This window comes from Drosophila rhopaloa, unplaced genomic scaffold (genome assembly GCF_018152115.1).
Source record: "Drosophila rhopaloa isolate 14029-0021.01 unplaced genomic scaffold, ASM1815211v1 contig_163, whole genome shotgun sequence".
Classification (NCBI taxonomy): domain Eukaryota; kingdom Metazoa; phylum Arthropoda; class Insecta; order Diptera; family Drosophilidae; genus Drosophila; species Drosophila rhopaloa.
Genome location: NW_025335043.1, coordinates 14,190,552 through 14,202,563, shown reverse-complemented (window position 1 = coordinate 14,202,563; position 12,012 = coordinate 14,190,552). Strand labels below are relative to the sequence as shown.

Genomic DNA, 12,012 nt, shown 5'->3' with positions numbered 1-12,012 from the left:
CTATTAATACCAAAAATTTAATACATTTTTTTAATATTGAATAAATCGTTATTCTTACTGAACAAAATGTATATTTAAGTTAATTTATTTATTTTTTATGTAAAGCATTAAAAATAACTTTTTAGACCTGGCAATACTGTTACCAAATTCTTTCTCACAATTCGTACTCTTTTTTAACTATTCCTTTTAATTCGCCTTGTCCGTTCAAATCGGATTTCTCTCATTTGGCATATTTTGTTTGTACCTGCGCAGTGGCAAGGACCTCTCACACCCCCCACCCCCACTAAACTCCCACCCTCGTTACACCCAATAAAGCAACTACTACAACAGGCCCCACAAAATTGAACAAGTCGCCTACCCCAAAAACAGTTGCCCTCGCCACTTCCCCCGAGCTCAAAATTATGTTTGTCGAAGTTCTCGTCTGTAAAATTTGTGGCATGCCCCCATTTGATCAGATTGAAGGGGAAAAGTGGGTGGCACAGTGGGTGGATGGAAGGGGAAAGGGGCCTCGAAATGCAACCACAACAATCTGCGCAACAGTAGCGACAAAACAAACGCAACCCACACTTGACCGCATGCCTCGAGTCGACTGGCAATCGAGACCACAAAATGTTGGTACACTGTGAAAAATATGTCACAAAAATTGTTAATCAAAGTGGTAATTTTCATTTAAATAAACAACTTATGATTAGATTTTTATCATTTAAAACCAATATTTAAACTCTCCCAAACTTTGTAATTTATTTAAAAATTTAATTTATTCTATAATCTATAATGTGAACTAATAAATAATTTTTTAAAAAGGTTTTTACAATTTAGTCTTATTTTGTCCCTGAATATTGGATATTTATATGACTCTTTTTTTCCAATTTTCTCAATATTTAAACAATAATTTTCTTGTTTAAAACTAATCAATTTCGCTGGAATTATATTATTGGCTAATTTAATAAACACAATAACTGTAAGAAGTTTTTTCTTTAGGAAAGTGAAAACCCATTTCATATTTTACGTTATTAGAAAAAAAAGTTTAATTCGTACACTTTTTTTTTGCCTGTACCTTTACACACATGATTACGAATTTTGTGGTGTACCACGCGGCGAATGAGTAACGCCGAAAAGGGGAACGCCTGTCGCTGCTGATAGTAATTATCGGGCACAGTGCGGCCGCACAAAAGGTTGTCAATGAAGCGTTTGCCGCCTCCGTTCCACCCGCCCACTTGGACACGCCCCCCCGGTGGGGTTGACTTCAAGTGAATATCGCTCATACGCCCGCTGGGCCTCCCGGGTGCACATTTAATGGGGTTAAGTGAGTTATGATTATTTCAGTGATAGAAGGAGGCAAACATGCAGAAAAGGAACTCCAGGACACATATACACCCATGTGGTTGGTTTATTTATGGCGCTCTGCTGCCGAGCCTTTCCTTTCTGCCTTACTTTACCACATTTTGAGGTCCTTGGAGCTGGCTGCCAACCGAGAGTTCCCGGCGTAGACAAAAAACAAATTAGAGCCGGTGACATTTTTATTGCTATTTAGCCTGGTGTGTGCCAGTAATTGTGTGTGTGTTTGTATAACGAGAGCAATGCGCCCGACTTGTAAGGTAAATGAACTCTTTGTGGAAATTGTTCTTAACTTAAAACCTTATTATTTGGCTGCTTAAAGTCGAGGGTAAACACTTCCGTTGGGCAATTTTCAATTACGCCAACAATCCGCAGAGATTGGTGGCATAAATCTTGGTCCAAATCCCACGGCGCCAAACGAATCGAAAGCAGAGTTTTTAAAAGGAAAAAGTGAATTTCCCAGGGCGTTCCTTTGCCATAGACTTCCAACCTAGCTTAAATTACCCGTTGAAATCGTACGCCTCATTAGGCAAAAAAGGCCAAACATAATTAAGAAAAAAGAGACAAACACAAGCCGTATAAAACAATAAGATGCCTAAGCAAACTCAGGTCCAGCAGTTGAATGTCCTTTTTATGCCACAACATCATGAGCCGAAGGAGAAGCCGCAAGAAAAGTTTGAGCAGCTCCTTGAATTGGTTTCATTTTGAGGCCACGATTTTCCCCTTTTTTTGTTGTTCTTATTGCCGTAAGACGACTTTTCGCTTTAAGCTATTTCTTTTTTCTATTTAGAAAGGAAAAATAAATACGTTTCAGGATTTCGGGGTTAAGGCCCGTCAGTCTGTGACCCCACGAGACAGACGAATTGTAAACAGAATCCTGTACACATCCATCTATACGATCAAATTTTTTCTGAAAATGTTTAACTTTTTCATTGGTTTTTGTTTGGCATTTGCAACTAAGTTTAAGTTAGGCAAGTTGTTTGGTTTCTACCTTTGCGAAGTTTTTTATTTCACTTTGTCTGGTCTGAGTTTCTATTTGAATTTCAGGCATTTTGGTTTTCGTTGTTCATTAAAAGTTTTTAGAAAGAAGTTAAGTCAAACTTCTGAAAAGATGCATGCTTAATTAATTCTTTAATACTAATAAGAATGCAAAAATCTATTGCTTCGCTTTGCTTCAATTATAAAAAAGGCCTTTTCTTAATTTGTTGTTCGCTACATGTTTACGTGACTATTTATATAAGTAATATAACAAATCGACAACAGTTCCTAACAACGTTGAATACTTTCCGAATAAAGACGCATATATTTCAAAATAAGTTTTCTAATTTTAAATATATTATTTGGTAAATAAAGATAAAAGTCAAAGAAAGAAAGTTACACTCCAAAGCATTTTACACCAAATCTACATTACTTATGGTGCGCCATCTATCTCTGAAAAAGATTTAATTTCATGCAAAGAGTTCTCCAGCAGAGACACAAACCAACATAAAACAGATTTCTTAAAAAATTGTTACCAATATAAATTGTAGGTTCATGTTCATATCTAAATTCTGTAAAAATATTTGATAAATAAAAAAATTTAGCAATGCTCCATAAATTTTGCGGCGGCAGCAACAACAACATTTATATAATAAATTTACGAATTTCGATTTACGAATTTGGATTTTTTATTTGTTAGTCAATAATAAAAAATCAATCAGGAGAGGGGTATTAAAGCCAAACTACACACAAATAAAAATGAACAACAAGCAACGCAGAGAAGGAAACTAAAATAAAAACTTTAAAGTATCGACGATCGTTTTTTAAATAACATTTTATTAATAATATAAGTTTTATTCGCTTCATGACTTCTGCTTCCATTTGTCTGGTAAATTTAAACATTTAAATAATAGCGAAATAATGAATGCTACGTAAGAAAATGGTTCGCTGTCAAACTTAAACTAGTAAATTTTGAGCTGAAAATATACAAAGAGATTTTAGAAAATATTTTATCATTAGTAGATGGTAAATGTGAAATTCTTTAGTTCGTTGGTAAATCATTTTCGAATATTTCGTTTATGTGCTTAACAATTATTTTGGGGGAGTACATAATGTGGTTTAAGTATTTAATTGATTAATTAATAGAGCATAATTAAGTAAACGTATAAAAATCATTGGCACAAGTTGCAGTCAAATTAACAATTAATAAGGAAGAAAAACGAGAAAACTGTGTTAAATAACTTCATTATTTGTCCACGGTTAGAGAGCATTGATGAATGGGTATAATTTCGTTTGCAATTGCACAGTGGTTCTCCAAAAAATAGAATAAACATAGGTTTCGTTTCGTATAACATAAATTGCACTTAGAATAGAAGTTGAGAATACTTTTGGTTCTTGGAAATAAAAGCTAAATTATAAGTAAATGTACATATATATATTTCTCATCCTATATGTCTAATTTACGTTAAGTGGAAATATGAAGTGCACTTGCTGGCTAATTCATACAAAAAAAAATCATAATTTTCTTTCTCGCCAGTTTCTCCATAATTACAACAAACAATATAACAGCAACAACAATCAGGCCATAAACGGCTTGCTCAGGTGAGCGCAATTGCAATAATGATAATCACACCAATTACGATCAGGCACAAAGTGAGCAAATCGTTCGGCGTAATCAGGCCCACGGTGCAGGCGACAAATACGTGCTCGAGTGTAGTCCAACCACCTCGGGTTGCACCACCGCCAACCGCCGCAGCTGCACCCTGTGCCGCCTGTGGTGGCAGTAGTGGCAATAGTGGTGCCACAGTTCGCACCTCGCCAAAAACGGAAAGAGCCTTGCAGCTGGTGGTCGGCTGTTCACCATCGTTAGCGGGATTCGCCGGAAGTCCTTTGCGACGATGTGTCTGGGTCTCAGTTACATTGCCTTCAGATCCATCTGCATTCGCCTTACTGCCTTCCTGCCCTTTTTTCGTATCCTCATCATCATTGTCAATCGTTTTGATGGCTTCGTCGAGTGGTTCTGATTTAATTTCTTGCTCCACTTGCGTTTCGTAATTCACTTTCAGCTCGGAAATGCTCAGGTTGAGTTGTGGGGTTTCGTAAACGATGCTTTTGCGGCGTGTGAACGGCATTACAGAGTCGCTTTCGTCGAGTTCTAGTTCATCCAACTGATCGTAAGAGATTTCGTTAAGTCCTGTCGCGTTTAGTTCTGTGGCATCCAAATCGATGCTATCTAGCTCATTATAAGTTTCGTTGAATTGACTTTGGTTAAGTATCGGTTCGTCAAGTTTACTTTCGTCAAGTTCTGATTCCTTAAGTTCTAATTCGTCTAACTCATCAAAGGATGCCTCTAGCATTCTATTAATAATTTCCGATTCGTCCATTTCCGTTTCGTCCAGTTTAAAATGCAATTCATCAAGGGAAGATTCGTTAAGTAGGCTATCATTAACTTCGATAATAGCAAAACGCAAGCCATCTACCTCATCTAAAGTCGGCCTATGCAAGTTCTCAGTGGTCACGTTGTATACCTCTTGGCTCAGACTGACAGTTTCGTTAAGTTTCAATTCTTCAACCTCACATACCAATTCTTGTTTCGTCAAGCTAACTTCCTCAATTGTAAACTCTGTTTCTTCGCTACTCTGCCTTTTAATTCCCGCACTTAGACCTTCGTTAAGTTCTATTTCTTCCCGCAAACTCTCTTCTAACTCTTCTTCTGTCGGTAAAGGGGGAAAATCTTCTGCCCCCATACGATCACCACTTCTTGAGCACTCGGTATCCGTTTGCTCTTCATCCGTGGACTCTGAAGCACTTATAGAAACCTCGGATACATAATGCTCCCTAACCTGAAAGCGACTATTGTAGATGGTCTGCAGTTCCAGAGAAGCATTCGCATGACTAGCCAGGGGATAATCCGTGAGACTCACATTCCCCGAGTCCGGATTGGAGGAGGTCTCCTCCAGAGAACTCAAGGAATCGAATTGGGTTAAAGCTGCATGTGCTCCTCCTTCCGGCAGCAGACTCGCCTCCTCATCGCGATCCATTACAATGCGTATTTTGCTGGCATAAATCCGATTAAAGTTGGGCGACAACTTCAATGTGGACTCCACCAACTCCTCGTCGTGATCATGCTCCGGAATCGTCTCTAGCTTATAACTATGGCTACTACATGTGCTAGCATTATCGTTAGAGGTTGGATGGGTGGTTGAGGTGGATGTGGAAATGCTAGTAGTAACATCAAGTTGAGCATTCAAAACGGGATTAGTAGCGCTATTAGCTGGATCGAGCTGGGCGGGATTAGTAGTAGTGGCATTGGCAGTGGCATTGGCGTTGGCGGAATCGGAATCAGGCGAACTCGGGGCCTCGATGGCGGTGGTGGGATCATCTCCGTTACCTGTCAATCGGCTGCGATGGTGCTGCTGTTTCGGCTGCTCCTCGATGCCAAAAATGGCGGCCAGCTCCTCGCTGGAGTTGTACTGCGATGGTGAGGATGTGGAGGAGGAACAGGAGACTCCCCTCCTCCTCCGCTCACCCACTGGCGTCAACTGCAACGGCGGTGGCGATCCCGATGAGGTGGTCGGCTTGGACTCCACACTCGGATTAGTGGTGCTACTGATCGTATTGCTCTGACTCGTGCTCATCGTATTGGTGCTAATGGTGGTGCTCTGCGGTGTGGACTGCCCCTCGTACGAGGTGGTGCTAAAGGTCTTGATCGGATCGGTGCTGGGTGCATGGCAATCGCTGCTCTGCGACTTGATGTAGTCGCTGGAGGAGTACGGATTGAAGGAGGTGATGCTCGACGAGAGCGGACGACTGGCGCGCGAGGGACTCGACGACTTGGCCAGGCAGTCGCTGCTCGAACTGAACGAACTGGCGGTGGTGCTCACATTGGGTGGGAAGCTGCTGCCGCTGCCACTCCCACTCGTCAGACTGGGGGCGGTGGTGCGCTGGTCATCGGTGGTGTTGGTTGAGCTGCTGCTTTTCGCCTGACGCTCGCACTCCTGCATGATCTTGTCAATCTCCTCGAGCGTCTGGCTTGGCTTGGCCTGGACGTGGCCTTGAGTTTGGGTCTCTGGAACGGGACAAACGAGAGTGGCATCACCCGCCGTTGCTTTGGTGGTGCTGTTGCTCATATTACAGGTGGTGGCCAGGTTGTCGTAGTCCGGATTGTTGGCCAGTTCGCTCAGCTGCCTCATGCAGCGCCGGGCTATGTGCTCGATTTTGTCGGATTGTATGGGATCCAGTTTCTTGATGAGATGCGGCATCACCAGCTGTTCACCTCCCGTCTTTATGGTCTGCTTCACCTGGAGTGCCTCGTGCACCACCACTGGTGGCTCCGTGGTGACGATGTCCTTCAGGATCTTTTCGCACACTGCATTAGCCGCCTCGGAGACTTCGTCGATGGCTCGAATGAGCTTCCCCTCTTGGTGTAGCTTCCTTAGGGGTTTCTCTTGGGATTCCTGGTCCTCCTGTCCCGCATCCGGCAGAGTTTCCAGCAACATTTGGCCACAACGCTTGGCCGCTTCGGAGACTGCTTCAATCTGCTGCAGTTCATCCTCCAATCTTTGTTGTTCCGGGTTTAGTTTGGGTCTAGCTGCTGTGATCAAAGCCTCCTTCCGAAGTTCATGGAGCTCCTGGCTCAGTTTAATGCTGCTGGCCTGCGCATCCTGAGCAATCTTGTTGAGGGCATCATCCATCATTGGCTCCGGGGTAAGACTCTTGCGGGGAGCGGGAACAGGTGCTGTTCGCGGGGCCTCCTCTTTGATCAGTCGCTCGGGAAGTTGGGCAATAGCTCCTCCCTGACTGGGATGCCTGAAGGGTATTGGATGATGCTTTCTGGCCAAATCCAGTTCCTCATCCTGCGCCTTAAGCTTACGGAGCAGATCCAATGTAGCGGGTACATCATTGGTATCGTCGCCATGTTCACCCTGCAGATTGGACATGCTGCCAGCTCTCTCAAGATTCCGGGTCAACTCCATATAGCTATTGAGATCTCCACCAGAAGGTTTCGCCGCATCTCTGTGGATCAGGTTGTATATGTTGGCCGATTGGGTCCGCGTAGCCCGCTGCTTCTTTTGCATGGGATAAATAAAGCTGGACTTGGGTCCTGGTGGATCCTTCCGCAAGGAACGCACAGCCAGATCATCTTTAATGATGTCAGGAGAGCCAGTCTTCTTCTTCACCCTCACTGGCTCCACATGAAGATAATCCGACTGCGGAGCAGGCACAATTGGACCCACTGGGATGCCAAATGGTGGCTGCTTCTCCGAGGACCTATGTTGCAGATTGGCCAACTGTAGGTTTCTAAAGGCCACATCATCTCTAACTGGATCGGGTTCTCCGGTTGGCGAATCCTCATCCTCGTAGTCATCCGCATGGGCCAAAGCGAACTTCTCAAAATCACTGGGCGTTGGCACGCGCATCTTGGAGCTGATATCCAATTTGGGTTGCGGCTTGGGTTCGGCTGGTTCTGTAAGTCCCAGTGATTTGTATATGGCCTCCAGTTCGTTGATGGCCTCCTCCAAGTTGGCCGGTTTCTTGCGGGGGAAGTAAACAGGTGGTGGTGGTTCCACTGCTGGCGTGGAGCTCATTTTGCGTTCGGGATAGACTGGAGCAGGTGCCTGCTGATGTTGCTCCCTCTTCTCCGCCACATACTCCTCGTATTTGTTGGGCAAATCCTCACCAGAACGCCTGCTCTGATAGTGATGCGGCATTGAGTTGGTCTTGTGCACATCCCGATGGCGAATCTCCACGTAATTCTGGTTGCCACGGTCTTGAGTGGGTTTAATGTGCAGACTGCCGCACACAATGTTATCCTGATTTGGTGAAGGATTCGCGGGCAGAGCACTTCTCTTTGGTTTCTGCACCTCGGAGTACATGGGCATGGGATATGTTCGCAGTTCACTCAATCGCGAGCTGGAAAACGATCGTGGTTTGGTCAAAGGCTGCTGGGGAGCGGGATTCGGGGTGGGAAGTCCACTCTTAGAGGTTCTCAGAACTCCACTAGAAGGGGGCGCTCCTCCACTATCCATCCTGCCCGCATCCATCATGTGAATGGGCTTCCTGGAGCGCGGTGTTGCATCAGCCACGTAGTGGAAATCAATGCCATTGGGCAGGGATTGCTTGCCGGGATTGGCATTTCTCTCTGATCTCGTTATGAATCTCCTGTGATGCGGCTGCTGTTGGCTCACCGGAGCACTGACTATCGAAGAACTGGGCTGGGAGTTGAGCGAGTGCACCGACTGGTAGTGAGGTGGCTGCCAAATGCGATCATCGGACGCACAGCGACTGTTGTGATCGAAGGCGTAGGACACGGGTCGCAGATCACCCGAACTGGAACCGATCTGCTGCCCAGAACCTCCTCCCACATGCACCCTCCTCAAAGGATCCCTGGGTGGTGGTGGCGGTGGCAGTGGCTTACTCTGCATCCTTCCATTCATATTCTGCAGGTGTATGTGACTGTCGTAGCTAATGCTCCGCTTTCCATCGCTCTGCATCGCATTCTGGAGGCTCTTCTGCGGCTGCGGTTGCGGTTGCCACTGGACATAGCTATTAGAGGTATTCGTTGGCTGGTAGATGGATAAAGGCAGTGGCTGAGTTTTGTACCGCTGCTGCTGCTGCTGCTGGGGAACAACTGGGACTCCTCCATGACTTGGCTCGCCATCGCGGGATAATCTCTTGTAGTACCGCTCATTGCGAGCCGCTCGACTGCGTCGACTTTGTCCGGCTGCGGATCCCAAATGGATGCTCTCATCGCTGCGATATTTGGAGAACGTGGAGGAGTTCAGCGATATCAGTTCCTCTTCGCTGGAGTGAGCTCCTGGTGGCTTGGGACCCCGCTGCCCCGAACGGGATTTATGCTGCTGCTGGTAACCATTACCCTGAACTCCAGGAGGCTGCTGCAGGAGTAATCTCCTGTCCAGGGAGTTACTAGAGCGCTGATAGTAGCCCGGTTGGTTTTGGTAATAGGGTTCCGGTTGTATGTTCTCCAGCGGCAGGAAGAATTCGTTGTCGATTTGCGGTTGAGGAGGATGTGGTGGAGCCTGCTCTTGTCGCGGACTCACTACCACATGATCGAATTTGCTGCTACCCCGTGAATTCTTGACATGTTTTCCCTTTGGTTTGCCGGCTGACTGCCGCTGGGCGGGCACAAATCCCGCCTTGCGATCCTCCTCGCTGGACGAGGCACTCTCAGCATCCTTCTTCTTGCGGAAGAGCCTGCCGAAGGACCATTTCTGTTTGCCGGAAAGCTGTTGTGAGGATCCTCCGATGCTGTGATTGCCCCTCAGCCGATCCATGTCCTCCTCCTCCTCCTCCTCCTGGTGATCCTGGTTGTGGTGGTGGATGTCCGCTGTGGTCGTGGTGGTTGTGATCACCTTCGAGTCGTGATCGTCGGCACTGTTCCGGTCATTGGTCAGTTGAAGCTCCCTGGGCAACGGCAATTGTGGCCGCCAAGTGGTCTGAACAGTCTGTAAATAAATCGAGAAGAAAATGGAGTATTTAGTTAATTTTTTTAAAGGCAATCAAGATAAATATATGTTTTATTTGCCCGCAACTCGCGGAACCTCAACGATGATAAGATTACGTAGTGCCAACTTGCGTTAACTTGGCCCAAAGACCTCAAAGATAAGCAAACTCAGTCAGCCTTTAACGATCTTCGCGGCTATCTAAAAGGTTTTTGCCGTTTTTACGACCTCACGTCGCTTGCATTTACATGACAACTAGAAATATAACTCCATCTGATTCAGGGTCGTTGGTCTCTAAGCTTTGAAAAAAAAAATATCAAGAAGTTTTCGTAAACATTTTTAATAAAAGTAAATGAAAAAACTTTAGACAATTTAACATACAATTAAAAGAGCAATGTTTTTTTATTTTTGAGTGTGAGAAACATCTAACTTTAATCTCTGTCAACCTGTCAAGTGGCTGTTTCTGATTTTTTTTTGTGCAAAAATTAGCATACAGCTCCCACGCGGTACTTGAAGGTACTTTTTTAGTGAATTCAGAGCGGAAGCAGCTCATTATCATAACAAATTAGGTATTTAGTAGAGTACTTAGCAAACCGTATAGAAACTACCAGCTATCCAGATAAACCTCTTATCAGTGTGTTCATACATAATGCATAATGTATTGTTAAATTCTTGGAAGCAATTGAGCAAATTTACTCATGATCCATCAAAGCTTTTAACACTTACAGGCGCAAGAAAAACTATTTAATCTTATCTGAAGTTCTCATTTGCCAATTGAAAGACCCCGCAAACAAATGCTGAAACTAATTAATTTAATTTATTTAACGGCCCTCCACACAGTTTCCATTCCGGTTTTCAATTTGTTTCTTTTTTGTAGGATATTAAACGAAAATAAACCAAATTGCGTGTGAAATTTGATGGGAAGGGGCATATATAATATTTGTTTATACAAAAAGCTCTGCAATTGGTTCGATTTTTGGGGCACCAGGCGGCGTGTGGGATCTGGACGCATCATTTCCGTTGCTGACGCCATTCGAAATAGCTAAGGATGACGGCAAAAGACCTCGGGAAAAAAAAACAAAAGGGTTACACTTGTTTCCCTTACCAAGTGGTAAACAACAAATTATGGGAAACACAAGTATAAAGAGATTATGCTCGTGTCGAATGATATTCGATATGGTTGCCATCTGTAACAAAAAAAGAGGATCACTTCAAATTGTCATGGAAACATTGGCTTATTAGCACTATTATAATCCACTCCATCTGGAAGTTATGGAATATTGAACGATCTTTACAGATATTGTCAAAATGGATCAATCGCATAATTTTTGTCAATCGTACTTTAACTTTTATTTCCTCACTTCATAACAAGCTCTATTATCATATACTTTATCTGAAATGGATCTTGAAATCAATCGCATAACAATAAATATCTTGTCTTTCAAAAACACCAACAAATTTTCAGAGTTACAACATTGTCTACCATAACAATTCAAAGTCTCGTAAAAAAATCTTAAGAACTTTTTCACAGAATTTTGAAAACTTCCTAGAACACATGTCTCATTTTGTGGTCACCATTCCCTCACTTGTCATCTTTGATTTACGGTTGGAAATTTATGCAAGACTTCCCCAACAAACATTTTTTCGTTTGACGACGTGACTCACAATCGGTTTTTAGAGACTCATTATAATTTTTTGATTTAGACTATATTTATGCAAATTACATGAGAATTTTTACTTGAGAATTTACGGTCTCCTAAACAGCTGCGTAATGTCGGGCAATGTGCCAGTAAAAACTACAAAAAATCATATATGGCTGAGTAAGATGGCCAACACAAATCACTCATACGCAATGGCGTAAGCCGAGCAAACAACAATAGAAACACATATCAAACGTGCGATTGTATCTCTGGGGAAACTATAAATAAGCACACGCAACTCCAGCTGCGAAACCGAACGAGATTCCCCAAACTCAAATGGCAAATCCCCAAAAAAGACGGGCAAAACGAGAAATATTTGAGAAACTTAAAAATAAAACAGGCATCAAAAGTACAAACTGGGAGGAAAATACAAATTCGCGCGATATAGATCGAGGTATATGGGGGTAGAATCCGTTCCGATCCGATCCGTTACGAACACGCGCGCTTTCTAGACTGATTATGGCTAAGGAAAAACTTTCCGTAAAGATCGATTCGAAGGCGACTAAAAAGCTTCATCAAGAAGCTCCCCAAAT

The 12,012-nt window shown here is 43.6% G+C and overlaps 1 protein-coding gene across 11 annotated transcripts in view; it reads right to left on the bottom strand.

Moving 5' to 3' along the window:
* Positions 1-12,012, bottom strand: part of LOC108052880 (supervillin) — a 124,442-nt gene that overhangs the window by 87,658 nt on the left and 24,772 nt on the right. For 10 of the 11 annotated variants that reach the window (XM_044458191.1, XM_044458189.1, XM_044458190.1 and 7 more), the window contains exon 2: positions 5,708-9,782. In XM_044458191.1, the coding sequence (XP_044314126.1) occupies positions 5,708-9,611 (3,904 nt within the window). In that variant the 5' untranslated portion in view covers positions 9,612-9,782. Of the gene's footprint in view, positions 1-5,707; positions 9,783-11,836; positions 11,924-12,012 lie in introns of those variants that run through there. The other variant, XM_044458192.1, reaches the window with a different exon arrangement.